The 16,420-nt window shown below is 60.5% G+C and overlaps 1 protein-coding gene across 3 annotated transcripts in view; it reads right to left on the minus strand.

The window, feature by feature from the left end:
* Positions 1–702: 702 nt before the first annotated feature.
* Cars1 (cysteinyl-tRNA synthetase 1) overlaps positions 703–16,420 on the minus strand; it is a 51,211-nt gene continuing 35,493 nt past the window's right edge. For all 3 annotated transcript variants that reach the window (XM_027944310.2, XM_027944309.3, XM_027944311.3), the window contains 13 exons: positions 15,825–15,937; positions 15,148–15,276; positions 14,672–14,801; positions 14,480–14,583; positions 13,956–14,053; positions 13,555–13,744; positions 12,938–13,006; positions 10,489–10,570; positions 4,972–5,052; positions 4,239–4,306; positions 2,025–2,084; positions 1,504–1,587; positions 703–983 (listed from right to left, as the gene is read on the minus strand). In XM_027944310.2, the coding sequence (XP_027800111.2) occupies positions 849–983; positions 1,504–1,587; positions 2,025–2,084; positions 4,239–4,306; positions 4,972–5,052; positions 10,489–10,570; positions 12,938–13,006; positions 13,555–13,744; positions 13,956–14,053; positions 14,480–14,583; positions 14,672–14,801; positions 15,148–15,276; positions 15,825–15,937 (1,343 nt within the window). In that variant the 3' untranslated portion in view covers positions 703–848. The remainder of the gene's footprint in view (positions 984–1,503; positions 1,588–2,024; positions 2,085–4,238; positions 4,307–4,971; positions 5,053–10,488; positions 10,571–12,937; positions 13,007–13,554; positions 13,745–13,955; positions 14,054–14,479; positions 14,584–14,671; positions 14,802–15,147; positions 15,277–15,824; positions 15,938–16,420) is intronic.

The raw sequence follows: 16,420 nt of genomic DNA on the forward strand, positions 1-16,420 counted from the left end.
ACACAGTCTCATGCTGCCACATTTCACACTTGGGGGGGCCTTCAGGGCAGCTTCCTACAGGCAGAACCAAACCATAGGGACAGGGTACGTCCACCACTGGGCATTGCCACACCCCCCAAGTGTGTGGTCTCCTACCAACACCAATGCCTGCCCTTGGTCCAGTCGGAGCTGGCCCACACCAGCCTTCACAGGCACGGGGGGCTTCTGCCCCTGGCATGACACTCCACCAAGGCCGGCTGGGCACATCTGAGGGCAGACTCTCAGCTGGAGTGAGCACCCTGTGGGGAGCTGGTGGGGAGGACACGCCCCCGGTGTGGAGACTCCTATCTCGCCCGCCAGCCCTGCAGACCCGGGCTGCGTCAGCCGTGGCAGGCCTGGCAGCTGGCCAGGGGCCCACCCGCAGCCACTGGCCTGCTGCTCTAGGAAACCTGCAGTGTGCGTGTTCATCAGAGCAGAGGCAGACTGAGCGGTCTTTGTCTGCGGCCCAGCGGGATCCGCCAGGCTGAGCCGGTCTTTTTCCTACTCAAATACCTCCAAATGCACCCACACAGCAGGGATTAGCCGGGCTGCTGGCATGTGGGGAAATTCCTCCGCTGGCTCCACTGACCAAGCGCTTAAGTCACAACCTGCTGACCACGCGGCCCGGCTGCCAGCTCCAGCAGGAGCTGAGTGGAGGTCGGCGGCAGAGAGGGCGGCAGGGCCTCACTGTTGACAGGGTTTATTGGTAACGTTGCAGGGCGACGGCCACGTGCACCTACGTGAACCAGTCCTCTGCTCGGGGCGAGGACAGCTGTCCACAGGACAGGAGTGCGGGCGCTGCCCTGGGCGGAAGCCTCAGTGCCCGGCCGTCAGGGCAGACTTCCGTTCTGGACCATCTGCAGGTACTCCTCGTGCAGCCTCTCCTGCGCCTCATACAGCTTCCGCAGCCTCTTGGAGAGCCCCTTGCTCAGCTCCCTGCCCTCTGTGTCGTGCGTGGGCAGGCCCTGCAAGGGCAACACAGAGCTGCCAGGCCCGCCACCCTGCACCCTCCTCCCTCCTCCACGCGCCTCTCCCTGCTGTGGCCGCGTCCTCTGGTGAGGGCTTTTGGTCACCACCTGCTCAGGGTCCAGCATGCTGACCCAGCAGCATTGGCTTAAGAGTTTAAGACCATGGCCACCGTGGAGAATGGTGACCAGGGTCTGGGCACCCTGTCTCTGTCAGGGCCCACCATGCTGGAGGGGTGCAGCAAATACACCTAGACCTGGCAGGGAGGCCGAGGGTGGGGCAGAGCTGGGCCGGCTAAGGCCCGAGGCCCTGCCGGGCTCTGTTTCAGCCATCCGAAGTCCGGCCCAGGCCGTGACTCCCACTGTCAGAGGCAGGAGCAAGGTGGAGGCACCTGCTAGGAGGGGACCCCCTGGGCCCCAACCTCCCCTAGAATCTCCCACATGCCCACGGCTGAGAACTCCTGCCACCCCAGTTCAGGGTGGTCTAATGAGTCCTGAAATGTGGAGAAGGATTTCTTACATTTTCATCAAACTTGGAATATTTGTCACTTTCTGACAGGAACATTTCACCAGGTGGAATCTTCATCCTGGCCAGCTTCGCCGCCTGGAACAGAGCAGGGTCATAACCACCAAGCAGCAGGCAGGGGCTTCACACTGTCCCCAGGATGCCCACTCCCACCCCAGCCCCCAAACTGCTCTCAAACTCAGATGGCTGGAAGGAATGTGGAAGCCAGGGCAGGAACTCAAAGGGGCCCGCGTTCGTGGAACAGAGGAAAGGCTGTCAATCGTCCCAAGGGCAGCCAGACTGCAAGAGCTGCCCAGTGCGGTGACGGGCGGGTAGTCTCCCCTGGCTGTCTCCCTCCTGGGTGGACCCCCAGGTTCCAGGGCACCATGTAGGAAGGCAGGTGGGGGCAGAGTGGAGCTCCCTTTAGAGGGTCCTCCGGGGCCTGGCCAAGTCCAAGGGAGGCCGAGAGCCACAAAGGCCCAGGCCAAGGTGCATTTCTACCCAGGGAAGTCCCCCCAACAAGCAGACGTGCTCACTTCCTGCTCTCGCTTCCTCCGGGCGGCCTCCTCCTTCTTCTTCCTCTTCTCCTCTTCAACCTAGGGGAACAGAAAGGGTCAATGAGCCAGGGTCCCAGTCCTCCTGCTGTCTCCCACGACCTGGCCTAGGGCTGGACTCCTGTCCAGCCCAGCCCAGCCCTCGGAGTGGGAGACAGATTGGTGCCCTGGGCTTAGGTGGCACACCTGTGCTCAGCAGTGGCTGACCCTTGTTCCAGAGCTTCTCAGTGGCCCTCTGGGTGCCCACCATGCTCTGGACGTGAGGACAGGGCAGCAGACAAAACCAACATTAAAAGCTTCAGGCACAACAGCAGGACACTGACCAGAAGGACAAACGTGGTCTGGAAGGGGGGGCTGCATCTAGTGGGGCCTGGGGACGACCTGCACAGGTCATGGTACCCAGGAGAGCAAGGGCACAAGGCAGGATGGGGAGAGGGCAGAGGCCAGCAGCGCCAAGGAACGGGTACCAGCGTTGGGGCAGTCAAAGAGATGGGACAGGAGGAGGTGAGCAGAATCCAGGATTCCACTCCACCCAGCAGAATCCAGGGGAGGGGCTGGGGAGGCCTGGCCCGGGGCTGGTGGTGGAGGCAGCTGGTCTCAGGTGAGGTCAGGCCAAGCCTGCGTCGGGAGTTCGGGCTGCCGTGGGCACGGAGGTGCCTGCCACCCATGGGGAGCCGAGAACCTGATTCCTTTGGGATGTCCAGGGTTTCGGGTGCTCCTGGCTTCCTGGAGCTATGAGGTAAGCAGCCAAGTGCAGGAGCATGGCAGGTGGGCTCTGGGCTGGGGCCTGGGGTCATGGCCGATGCCCAGTGGACACCAGAGAAGCGGTGGGCTGGGCAAGGCCACAGGGGAGGGGAGGGGAGGGCTGGGGAGGGGAGGCAGGAAGGCGCCCACAGAGCGCCAGGACGGCAGTGTGCTAGAGGAGCGGTGGCCTGTCTAGGAGGACTCGGGGCCCTTTCAAGGCAGGAGTGCTCGTGTGCGGAGAGACTACTCTGGAGGAGGGCAGGCAGGGGCACGCTGGAGGGCCTGGGAGCCCGGCTCCGTGCCGCAGTGGTGAGAGCCCTGGCCCGAACCGTGGACCTGGGGGAGCCACGAGCTACTGCCTCAGAGGGAAGAGGTTTCGGCAAGGCACCCCAGCTTCAGGCCAGATGTGTGGGCAGGAGGCTGGGCCACCCCTGGCTGGGGGTGCAGGAAGGCCCCAGCCAACTCCTGGTCACCTCCAGGCAGCTGGCAGGCTACACCTCCCCTAAGGAGGCTGTGCTTGCTCGGTTCAGGAGGGGAGCCCGTGTGGACGGAGACCCAGGCTGGGGAGAGCAAGTGTGACAGAAATGGAGAGGGCCTCTATGGGAGGTCACGCCACAACCTCTAGGGCAGGCTCCCTTCACACCTCCCTTGGTCACCACCCTGTGACTGTCTGGAGTCCCCCAGGCAGCTCCAGCTGACTCTCCTCAGCTGATGGGTAGCTCCTCCCCATGTCCCCAGGCCCTGCAAACCCAGTCTGTGTACACCCGAGTCTTGGGCCCTGCTCCTGGGGGGTGGGGGGCTTGCTGCAGTGCCAACGCAGGCCACTCTCAACTCCATCCCCAGACCCAACCCTGGCTCTGTCAATCACCTCTCCTCTCCAAGTCCCTCTCGAGTGGCCCGGCCCAAACCTGCTCTGGAGGCCACCCCCGGGGCCCACCTGTCTCAGTGCCACTCCCCGTTCCTGTGTGGCTTGGGAATCCACATGTCCCTGAGGGCACCTCACAGGCTGAGTCCAGCAGTTCTGATGTGTTTTTGTTCCTGTTCTTTCTCCCACTGACAGCCAGGTCTCTGAACATGGGATCTCTGGATCATGGGGTCTCGCTGGGGTGGAGGAGCTTTGGGAGGGGCACTCTGGGAAGAGCCAGAAGGCACTGAGGGTCTGCTGTCACTCGCCTCCCCCCAGCTGAGAAGACGGCCTGCTGTTGGGTTCAGGCTGTCGGGCAGTTGCGGAGCTGACTTTTCTTTCGGACATTCACAGGGACAGGGATTTGTTTGGTTTGGGCCCTGGGGATTGCCCAGGGCTCCGTACATGTTGCAAGCTCTCCACCACTAGGTCACACCTCAGCCCAGCACTGGCATATTTTAAAATAAAAGCATAAATGTAAATTCTTAAAACCCTAAAAGTGTTTTGTTTTCAACAGAATCAAGCACAGTCATTCCAACTTTACCAACCCTTTTCTTCTCTTCCCTCTCTCTTAGTAAGGTCTCTCTGTCCACCAGTTTCACCACCGTTGGCAGTCCTGAAAAGCAGACAGCTGGTGAGATGCGGGCCCATGCACCTGTCCTCCTGCAGGCTGCCTGCCAGCCTCTGAGCCGTCAGCCGAGCTCCCACGCCACACACTGTGGACAACAGGGGGCCTGCCTGACAGCTCACACTGTCACCAGGCAAGGTGTGACACGGTGACAACTACAGCGCCTCGGCTGCTCCCTGAGTGTGGGAAAGGAAAGGCAGTAGAGGCCAGAGGACTATAGGCATCGGACTGTCAGGCCCAAACACATCACAAACCACGACTACCCTCCTGAAGACTGCCTGCCTTGCTGCGCTGGGGACACCTAGGGACATTTGGGAAGAACATGGAGATTCCACTTGGGGATTCCTTTTTTTTTTTTTTTTTTGGTACTGAGAGCAGAACTTAGGGGTACTATACCACTAAGCTACACCCCTACTCCCTTTTATTTTTTGAGACGGGGCCTTGCTAAGTTGCCAAGGCTGGCCTTAAACTTATGATTCTCCTGCTCAGCCTCCTGAGTTTCTGGGATTACAAGCAAGCACTACCGTGGCTTGGCTTCCACTTGGGGATTTGTCAGGAAGTCATAAAACTGTGGGGCCCTCAGGAACTCTTGGTGTGTCCCCTCCCGTGTCCTTTCCCAGATCTCTGGCAAGCAGGTTGAGAGGCTCACCCACCTTCGTGATCTTCAAACCGCACCCCAAGCTCGGGCAGGATGTCATCCCGGAGGGCATCGCTGAGCTGCAGGACCTCAGGGACTGTTGGCAGAGAAAAGTGGTTCTGTTAGACATGCAGGGAATCCCAGGTCCCCCGGACCACGCACTGTCCCCAGTGCCTAGAAGAAGCACCAGCTTGATTCTGTGGGAAGCAGAAGCGGCCCAGAGATTACCAAGGCCACCTCCATCAGGGAACCTGGGGTGCTGCTCCCAGAGCCCAGACGAGCCCAGGCCTAGTAGCCACCTCCCACGGTAAGCCTGAGGACCAGCAAAAGCTTGTGCAGAGTGGCCAGTGCCCAGGGCCTGGCTGCCTGGGATGCTTGCCAGCGGGTGTCTGGGATGCCCAGAGCGGGTGCAGCAAGCAGGGCCAGGCTTCTTCCTGGTGCAGGTTCCTACTGCACAACCACGAGGCTCCCAAGGCACCAAGCGCCCCTGGTCCCAGGTAAAGGCCCTGGGAACTCCTGGCCACCAAATCTTGGCTCAGGATCCTGAAGGAGACACACTCGGTAGGTCAGGCCTCGGGCTGCTGCTGTGCCTGCTCAGGGCCTGTGCCCTGTGCCCCTGAAGTCTTGAAAGCGTTCCCTGCTCCCCTCATGGGCCTCAGTGCTGGAGAAGGACCAGGCCACCAACTGTAAATGCCCTGAGAGAGCCAGGACACAGCTGGGTGAAGGGGGTCCAGGACAGAGGCTGGGTAGCCCAGCCTGCTTATCCAGCACCTAGGCTCAGCCTGACCTCCGGGCTGTGTCAGGATGAAAGGCAGGGGAACCCCCAAAGCACACGGCTGGAGGAGACAAGACAAGGCCGGTCCGCTTGAAGCGCTCTTTCACGAAGGACACAGCACAGCAGACCGGGTGGTGAGACACCGGGACTGTACTGCGGACAGTCCTGCAGGTTTAGGCATTCCCAACCTCTGAGTCGCTTTCTCTGTTGGTGCCAAGGGCAAGATCAGTGACCAGCTGACTCACCCCTTCCTGGCACCTGGTCAGAGGGCAGTGGGAAGGCTGCAGCTCTGGGTGGGGCTGGGGTCCTTAACATGGAGCACAGTGAGGCCACTGGAGTCACACAACACAGCTCTCCTAGGCCCACGTGGGCCCACTCCAGGTCTGGCCAGTGTTCCGTCCCTGTCGCATTTAGAAACCAAGAGCCCTGAAGGACTTGATTTCAGACAGTTCTGGCCACGACCAACCCAGCCTTTCCTAAAGGAAACGCAGCTGGACCCGAGGGGAGGCCCAGTCAGGCAGGGGGCCAACACCAGCGCCCCCGCCCGGACTGCACTGCCCAACTCGCAGGGCCTTGTCACGCTGGGGAAGGACCTCCACTTAGAAATGTGAACATCTGCAGTACCTCAGCCATGCCCACCACTGCAGATGGTCCCTCTTTCACAGTGGACACTGTCAGCTGGCCCCCAATGGTTATGACCGTCCCTGCCTCAGTGCTAACCCACATCTGCTGTTCCAGCCCACGTCAAATGTCACCAGGGAAACACAGGGTGTGACAGGCAAATAGGATGCCAACCATCCTCATCCTCAGGCCAAGACCCTGCCCACTGTGATGGGGTCCCTAGAGCAGGCACAGGGAGGCCTCCCACTCCCAACACACACCACACACACTCCCTGGGAGACCCCCCGCCACAGCCCACCTGGCCTCTGCAGAGCTGAGGAGCAGGACTTGCCACCTGCCCTCATGCTGAGGCCTGCTTGTACCCACTCGGCTTGAAATTCCCTCCAGGCCCGTGAAACCTTTTGGTGCCTCGGGCCTGGCCTGCTCTCTCCTCTGCTACTGAACAAGTGCAGGCCCCCAAGACCACAGCAGCACTCTGCACGGCCACGGCCACGGCCACGGCCACACGTGGTCCATCCCACCCCGAGTATCACTCAGCCCTGAAAAGGCACAAAGCACTGCCACACAACCAGCTGGCAGACACTGGAGACACGGTGCCACAGGAGAGATGCTGTACCCGACACCCAGGACGCTATCTACAGACAGAAAGCAGGCTGGGTGGACGCATCAGAAGAGCGCGGGCTCTGTCACCCAAGAGTTGGGGGCGGAAGACCAGCCTCTGAACTCTCTGTTGCTACCTAGGTTTAGGCCTGAACCAGGCGTGATGGCGCACACCTGTAATCCCAGCACCTTGGGAGGCCGAGGCAGGAGCATTGCAGGTTCAAGGCCAGCCTGGGCAACTTAGCGAGATCCTGCCTCAAAATACATAAATTTTAAAAAGGGTGTGACGTGGCTCAGTGGTACAGGGTCCCTGGCCCAGTGGTAGAGGGTCCCTGGCCCAGTGGTCAAGGGCCCTGGGCTCCCTCCCCAGGACCCAACACAGAAACAAAAGGAAACAAAACGGCTCTGGCTAGGTGTAGGTCTGTGGCCAGCTGCTTTCTGGGGTTGGGAATGCGGACCTACAGGGGAATTAGGCAGGAGTGGGGACCATCCACGTCTGAGGCCGCCTGAGCAGAGGCGTCCCCAGGTCAGAAGACCAGGCACAGCTGCCCTGGAGGCAGAAGGGCACAGCAAAGGAGCATGGCCTTCCCTGGATGTGGTCCCCAGACAGGGCACCTCCTGGGGACACCTGGGCCAGCCATGAGGACTCACGGTCCTGTTGACTAGAGATGCTCCTGAATGACAGGGTCCATTGTGGCTGTCTCAGTCAGCAACTCCTTAGAAGTGTCCTGCTCGCATGGATGGGGTGACCGTCAGCACCCCGGGTGGCGACTGTTCCTCTCTCCCTCTTGGTGGGCACTGCATACTGCCCCAGGAGCATGTGCCCATAGAGCCCCAGGGCACCCATCAGAGCTGGCTCCCGTCAGTGGAGTCGGGGACAGGGATGGAAAGCAGGTGATGCCACGAGCAACTTACTGCCCAGAACAGACTGGGGAGAAGCAGCACAAGGCAACGGCGATCCAGCCCCGGGGAGCAGGAAGACGCAGGAGCCCCTTGTGGAATGCCACTCAGCTTTCCAAACAGATGGAAATCCTCAGGCTGCTGGGACGTGGAAGAGTTGAGGACGTTCTGCTAAGTGGGGGCAGACAGGTGCAGAAGGACACACTGCCCTCCACTTACATGAGATCCCTGGAGCACTCAAATTCAGACAGAAAGTAGGATGGGGAGCAGGGCTGGAGGGCGGGAGTCACATTCAACAGAACAGAGTCCAGGCTGGGGAGAGCAGAAGCCTGGGGGTGGCGGTGGCTGCCCAGCAGAGTGGACATGCCTAGTGCACCAAACACAGTCACGGTGGTAACCTCCGTAGAGAATATCAAAGAGGCGATGGGGGTGACCACAGGCGACAGAGGTCTGCCCAGCCCTGCAGGCCCTGTCCCAGGCTCCCCTGACCCCTGCTCCCTCCTGGCCTGGCCTGGGCAGAACTGCTGCCTCAGTCCACTCTGGAGCTTATGGCCCACTCTCCTTCTCCTGGGCCTGTCACAGTGCTGGGAATCAGAGCCACACTTGCTGCTGCTGCTGCTGCTGTGTGGGTAGAGCCACGTCCAGCACATGCCTCCAGCCCCTGGACTGTCCAGAGAGCCCTGGGGTCTCTGGCCCAGGTAAGCTGACTGCAAGCCCACCTGAGCGTCGGGGCAGAGGAGTGCTGCATGTGAGCACAGCATGGTGATCCCATCCCTTGGCATGACCCACTTCTCTGGCTGTCCACTCTCTCCAAGCAACAAACAAACAGCAAAAAGCCAGCCAGCAAGCTACTCTGAGGCCAGCCTGCTGGGGCTGCTCTAAAGGCCAAGCACACCCTGCCCTGGTCAGTGTTGCAGTGCTGTGGCTACCGCATGGCCAGGCCACCTTTGGAGCCCATTGGCCTGCATGCCCGAGTTCCTCCTGGGGCTGGGGTGTGCTCAGGAAGTCATGTTACAGGTGTGCTCCCTGTGTGCCCTTGGGGGCTGAGTCCTGGGCTCAGCCTCCGATGTCCTGACAGGCCGACGGAAATGCCCAGCTGCCCACAGGGCCACTGCTCCAAGCCCAGGACCCCAGCGATGGCAATGGGGGCTGCTGACATTGAGAGATCTACACAGCTCTGCAGTGGGCCATCAGGTGCTTCTCAGTTTGGTGAAAGTGATTTAAATCACTGAGAAGCACCAGGTGAGACAGCAAGCACCAAATGCTCGCTGCAGCCTGCTCACTGGCTGCTGGCAGGCCAGGCCCCTCTATGGGCACAAGAGGCAGCCTTGGAATGGGGTCACCCAGCCCGCCTCCTCTGGACGTGTCCTGCACTCCCCCTGACCAGAGGAGCTGCAGGCTGAGAGTCGTCTTCCCTTTTGCTCTGCTCTCCAGCACAAGACAGGCCTGGACCTGGTCCCGAGCCTCCCCCTGGCCACGCCTCGCATCCTCCTGCAAGAGGCAGCCTCTCCATTTGCTGGTAGTGGATGGAACTGGACTATCATGTTAGGTCAAGGAGCTAGATGTCCTCTCTGATATGTGGATTTAACACACCATGTGGGGTGGGTGGGGGAACGGAGTTCACTGGATTAGACAAAGGGGAATAAAGGGAAGGGAAGGCGAAGGGGAAAGACAGTGGAATGAAGCAGACGCCACTTCCCCATGTTCACACGAGAACACGACCATTGCGAACAACCTCAAGTACGAGACGTCAAAGCGCACTCTCCTGGTATCCAAAAGGAACCAACAACAAAAACAGGCAGCCCCCCCCCCCCAGGCTCTCCTGGGTGCCCTGCACTCCACCATCAGCCACGCGGCCTAGACGCTGACCTGCCTGGACACTGTCCTGCAGTGAGCCCAGGATGCTCTCTGCACAGTGGAGGCTCGGCACCACCGGCTCCTGGCACCGACCAAGCGGAGCGGGGCAGGGGACGGTCGCCGCCTCCCCCAGGCCCTGCTTTCCTCTTCTGTAAAACCGTGAGGTCAGACAAGACAGCGTGGGGGAAAGCAGCTGGTGAGGCCACCCCGCATCCTGACGGGCGTCAGTGGTGCTGCCACAGGTTCAGAACCCTCCGGCAGGAGAAGCCAGAGTGCCGCGGGACAGCACTTACTGCCAGGTTTAACAACCTGCACGGACTGGCCCAAAAACCAAAACGCAGAGATCCAGCACTTCCCAAATCTCAAGTCTCACACACTCAGGATGTCAGGATATCCAAGAATGAAGCACAGACAGAAAGCCCTCGTGGGGGACCCCCAAGATGAAGGCATTCCGCTGCCAAGCCCCATGCAGAACAGTGACTCTGGGAGCACCCCCCCCCCCAGCAGGAGGCTCCCGCCCTGGGCTCGGCGTTCCAGCACGCCTGCCGGCTCACCAGGAGCGGAACTCCGCCTTCCATGGCTCTGCAGGATGGCCACAGCAGTCCACGCAGCTCTCGCCCACAGTCCCGCCAGGCTCTGCCCTTTGTGCTGCCCCCATGGGGCCTGCAGCGTGTGGGCAGCCCACAGAGGGTGACGCGCGGGGTCTGAGCGCAGAGAGGAGCAGCTGTGTGCTCACCCAGCGAGGAAGAGCCGCTCCTGCTCTCTGAGCAACGGCCTCACCTTTTTCCTCCCGGGCAATCTTCCGCACGCCTTCTCTGAATTCCGATAACACCTGCAGGTAGGGCATGACTGTGGACTCGAGCTGCGGAAAGAAGGTCTTGGCTCAGAGGGCTGCTCGCCTGTGTTGTGATGAATACCTCGTTAGGTATTCAATTCAGAAATGTAGTGCAGGGCGGGGACAGCCTGGGCAGTGCTGCTGGGCCTAGTGTCCCAGAGCCTGACACCTTGTCCCCAACACATGGTCTACAGGTGTGCAGGTGACAAGCACCTTGCGGGCCTGCAGCACAGGTGACATGGGCCAGAGGGCACAGAGCCTCCTGTACACTCTGGCCAGAGGTGCTCAGCAGCTCCTCTACAGTATACTAACTGCATGCTTCCAGCAGGGCAGACACAGAACTGTGAGGACCTTCTTTATGTTACAAGTGGCCGCTGGGCTGGTCGTGAGTCCCACATGCACTTGCCGAGGTGTCCACGCACTTAAACATCCGCACAAGCACTGACCACAGAGGAGTGCTGAGGAGGAGGCAGGAGGGAGGACGCTGGATGGGCGAAGCAGCGCACAGAACAAAGCTCCGGCCACTCTTCCTGCGCCTTCCTCCTGTCTGTTCAGTAGAATCAAAGATGGCTTCTGAGCAAGGTCTCTGCCTCCAGGTCACGGGGTAGCTCAAGAACCAAGATACAACACAAGATGGCCACCAGCTGGCTGGGCCTGGGAGCCAGCAGTCTGAGCTGAACATCCTGGCCCGTCTGACCCCTGGGCAGAGGCCGTCTCCCGTGCAGTGGAGACTCCGGGCTTCCTGGTGGCTTTGGGTCTTTCTCTCTATTCATGCACAAGCCTTGGGCCAGCAGGGTGCCCAGGGGGCTCTTGGATGGCGACAGGGTCTGTCTCAAGGAGGCCTGGGACTACCGACCCCCCATGGTTTGACTGACTATACTGGGATGCATGGCCAACACCAAGGAGGCAGAGGAACAGGTGCCACCTCCTCAGCTTGACAGCATTTGGGACTCGAAAGTCAACTGGTGCACATGACTTGAAAGAGTGAGCTGTGGGCGCGGGACACTGGGCCTGGCAGGCTCGTCCCATTGGCTCACTCACTCATGGCTGGCTATTTCCAAGGAGCTGACTCAGAGGGGCTAACAGGACACATGGAGGATGCAGAGAGCCCTATGTGAAGGGCCATAGCCACAGCAGAGTTCAAGACCACAAACACTGGTACAGACTCAAAGGCAGACAGACTGACTAGCCTAGGAGCTCTCTTTTGCTTCTTGTTCAAAGAAAACAAACACCCTAGTATTATTTGCACATGAAAACAAAACAGCTCTTGTAGATTTTCTTTCAAAAAAGCACCAGAAGCAGCCTCGCAGCTCCCCTGCAGGGGTCCTCACTGCTTATCTGTAGGAAGCAGGTTTAAGGTTGTGCCTTTATTTTGCGCTGAGCACCTTGTCATCAGGTAGCAGCAGATCCTCTTCAGTGTGTGCACGTGCCCTCTTGTGGAGGACTAAGGAGCACTCGACAGGGCAGGGGGGTAGGAGGACGACGGAGATGAGCAGCCCTCACGTAGCGGAGGAGCCTGACATCACTGCAAACGGAGAGGCAGACTGCACCGAGCAAAGCCCGCCAGGGTGGGTTTGTCTGCATGCTCACACCTGGCATGGTGACTCTGCAGGATGACCTTCTCATGCCTCCCAGAGCAGGGGATGGCAGTGCGTGCACAGCCCCTGGGCGCAGTGTCAAAGCTAGAGCTGACTGGACCTGGCATTGGTTCTGCCCAGCCACAGGACAGAGAGATAGTGGAGCGCTCTCCAGCCAGCACTCTATCTATATGCGTGACCTTCAGTGAAGCCATGTTGGGTGCAGCCAACCATGAATGGCAACGGTCAGGGACGCAAGTGTGTCCACCCTGAACACACAGGCCTTTCTCCCATCACCCCTGCACCACGGTACAGCCACCACATGGGGAGCACTGGCGCTGCATTAGGCCTCACAGACCACTGAGCGACGGCATGCACTGCAGGAGGACACGTGGCCTATGCACAAAACCCACCGGTACATGTCAGGGCCTCAGCACCCATGGGTTCTGGCACCTCTGGGGTCCTGGCATCCCACTTACATGGATACGAGGGAAATGGGATGCAGGACATGGCAGGGGCAATCAAGGACCCATTCAGCCAGGTGTGCCAGGTTGGAGCTCACGACAGCAGGGCAGCAAAGGCATCCTAACAGCCAGCTGCCAAGGCCGCCCTTCCACATGCCAAGGTGCAGCTGCAAAGCCACATCTGAAATGCAACTGGCAGGGTTGGTGGGGAAGGAACCTGTGCCTGTCTCAGTATGCCTAAGGGCTGCCAGGCTGGGGGGACTCCTGGAACTCCAGAGGAACAAGCAGTGGGGAAGGGTGGGTGGCCTGAGGCCCTGGACAGGGACCCGTGGGCCCAGGCACGCACTACTCACATTTAGGCTGGTCTTAGACCCTCCGACTGGGAAACCCAGGGAGCTCTCCTCTTCTATGGCCCCGAAAATCTAAGGAAGAAAGAGATGGCACATGACCCATGTGCAGGATGGACAGGTGAGACGTCTCGCGCGGTCAGCAGCCCACGAGCGGCTGGCGTACGCGGGGCATGGTGGAGGGCAGCCTTTCTGGTGGGTCTCCACGGCCAGGGAAGGGTGGGAAGAGCAGCTCCGAGAGCTTGAAAACCCACAGCAGGCCTGTCGTCCAGGTGGGCCCTGGCTCAGGTGGCCACTCTGGCCCTCCCCAGCCTGACAATGCGGAGAGGGTGAGGCAGGGGAGCCACCCCGCGGTCCTGCGGGCTGTGACAGTGCTGCTCCAGAAGTGGCTCTGCACAAGACGTGCTCAGAGTTGGGGCCTGGGACATGGTTTCACTTTCCAGACCCCAAGGTGGGAACGGGGTAGAGAGGGGCAACACTGCAGCCTCAACTCCTGACGCGTGGAGACGGGAGGAGCGGAGGGCTTGGCTTCCAAGGGTGCATGTAACGGAGGCCTGTTTCCCCACCACGGGGCGTCACGGGGCCATGCAGCCAGAGAACTTGGGTTTCCGGCACCTGCCTACCTTCAGCATGTGGGTGAGGTACACAGCGACACTCTCCAGCAGGGCCCGGTTGGGCCTCCGCCGGGCAGCCTTCCGGGCCGCCATATAGAGGTTGCACTGACTGACCAAGGCTCGCATCTCTTCCATGACGGTGCGGGTGTCGACGTTGTCACAGAGGGCTTCGTGAACTGCCCTTTTCTTGTCATAAAAGCTACACGTGAAAGAACAAGGAACCCAGTCAGACTTGATACCATCTACAACAATCCTCCAAACGCTCCCCAAGCACGGCTGGCTCGGCAGCAGGTGCTGCATGTCCTGGGGACCAGCTTCTCAGGCTCTGGGGCCTGGCCATACTCGGCCAGGCCCTGGGCTGAAGAGAACAAGCACATGCCCACAAACACCAACGAAAAGGCTCCACTTACTTCTTATTCAGTTCTGTTTCCTCATCTTCCCACTTTTCAAACTGGCCCGTGATGTCAACAGGCGCTCGAAGGACGTCTTTCACGTTTAAGAAGAACTCCTGAGGTTAGGAAAGTCGGTTTAGCAGCATTCAGGCAACTTTCCCACTAGACGTTTCGGATGAACCGTCCTGATGGGATTTTACTTCAGGCAGATTCTGAAGAACCACAGTTCCCCAAGGCCCGCAGAGAACCAAGCTGACAGCCGGGACCGCAGCGCGCTCTTTTTGAGCCTGTGAGACACGTGCTTGGCAGGAAGCCCAAGTCAAAAAGGTCCATCCTCGTGAACAGGAGGGACAGGACCTTCTTACACCTGCCGAGCTGCCAGCCCTCTCGGGGCAGCATGCCCTCATCCCACGGCCCGAGCCACCTTCCCCCATGCCGTGCCCTGCCTGCCAGAGCAGGAGGGAGACGCCGCTTGCGTGGACCACAGGTGCTGGTGGAGCTGCTGTCCGCCACCTCCCAGCCCGCCAAGAGCTGGCACTCACGTTCATGAACTTCTCGTACTGCAGCGCCGACTCCATGGTGTTGCTGGAGTAATCCAGCGTGTCCTTCCAGGAGTGCATGAGGAAGGCCAGCCGCAACTGCCGCGCTGCGGAGCGAAGGCACAAGACAGCCTCAGTCCCCGGTGGCCCCCTTGAGCACGCCACTACCTGAGGGTGCGCGTGCGGCAGGCTTACCTGAGTGCTTCTTCAAGGCGTCCTTGATGGTGATGAAGTTCTTCAGCGACTTCGACATCTTGCAGCCTGCAATTGTCAGGTGACCTGTGTGGAGGAAGTACCTGACCCAGCAGTCATTTTCAAAGTACGCCTGCGTGGGAAGACGGGAAGGATGGCTTGGCCAGCGTCCCCAGGGCCTGGCCTTCCAGGGGGAGCCAGACACTGAACGCGCTATTGCCGCACTGTGCAGCGTCCACTGGGCAAGTGCTGCCTTTCCTAGTGGGCAACTGAGGCTCAGAGGGACCATGCCAGGTCGCTTGCCAACAAGCAACACGACTGGTTTGAGTTTGAGCCTCTCTGTCAGAACGGCCAGGCTGTCAGCGTGGGAAATCAGGCTCCGTGACTAGGTCAAATTCCTTGCAAGCCCCAATGCAAAAGGCAAGACGTACCCGGAGAGGCCCTTCCCGAGGCCTGGCAGGGCTCCCGAACTCACTCACCTCTGACTGCGCCAGCTCGTTGTCGTGGTGGGGGAACCGGAGGTCAAACCCCCCTCCGTGAATGTCCATCGAGGCTCCCAGGAGCGTGCCTGCCATGGCAGAGCACTCAATGTGCCATCCCGGACGACCCTGCAGACGTCAACAGCTCATGCTGCCTGCTGGGGCCTTTACGGCCCCAAGTACAACCTCAAGCCTCTGAGCTCACCAGACGGTGTTAACTCCCCCACAAACACTCAGAGTGACCTTTTGTAGAGTCTAAAGCCAGACCCAAACACCAACCTGGGATGACTTCCAGCACCCCAGCACTCCAGGAGGCCAATGACCGCTTCCCTTCCCACAGCACTGCAGGCAGGACGGCTGTCCCAGGCCACCTTGCCCTCTAGAGCTAGCGATATTCCCACGGAGTCCACAGGGCACCAGACGAGGGCCTGCGGAGGTGGGGGCATCTAACCCACCCCCGTCACCCCCTCACAGATGGACAGTACAAGTCCCAGGTAGGCAAGTGGCTTCTGGAGGCCCAGGGAGGCCGTGTGACATCTGGTCCCTAGGACCAGGCGGCTCTGTGCTGTACCAGCCCCAGGTTCCGGCCCTGGTGCCGAAGTTCTTCACATGCAGAGCTGCCCTCAGGGACAGGGCTGTGCTGGTGCCAGGCGCCCAGCCCACCGGCACGCACTCACTTTCCCCCAGGGGCACGGCCAGGACGGCTCTCCCGGCTTGGAGGCCTTCCACAGGGCGAAGTCGTTGGGCGAGCGCTTCTCACTCAGGCGGTCAGCTGAGACGCTCAGGTCGCCTGCAAGTGAGAGGGCAGGGCAGGGTTCCTCACTCGGCACATCCTGCAGGGTGTCCAGCACCCCCCCACAGCTGCTCTGCGGCCTGCCCGTCTCCCGAGCTTGCTCTAGTGTGCCCCCTAGTACCCGTCTGCTGTGACAGGAACTGGGGCTGACAGGGTGGACTCAGGAAACGCTGCTGTGGGCTCCAGAGTACTCGTTCTCGTGCCAAGGCCAAGCCAATCCCTGGGCTGCAGAGAGGCCCACCTCACCCTGCCTCCTTGCAGCCCTGGCTCTCCACACCTCTAGGTCAGGCTGCGGTGCTCTGGGCTGAGGCAAGGAGGCGACCTGGTGTGAAGCTCACTGGGGCAGAGTGTGGGAACCCAGGTCCACACAGGGGGGATCCCTGGGTCGATGGCCCGCATAGCTGTCAGCCTGTGAGTTCTGGGGACACAAGGCATAGCTGAGCTGCTGTGTGCAAGCTTACAGGGCCAGGAGGTGGGCAG

The sequence above is a fragment of the Marmota flaviventris genome, chromosome 9 (assembly GCF_047511675.1).
Source record: "Marmota flaviventris isolate mMarFla1 chromosome 9, mMarFla1.hap1, whole genome shotgun sequence".
Classification (NCBI taxonomy): Eukaryota; Metazoa; Chordata; class Mammalia; order Rodentia; family Sciuridae; genus Marmota; species Marmota flaviventris.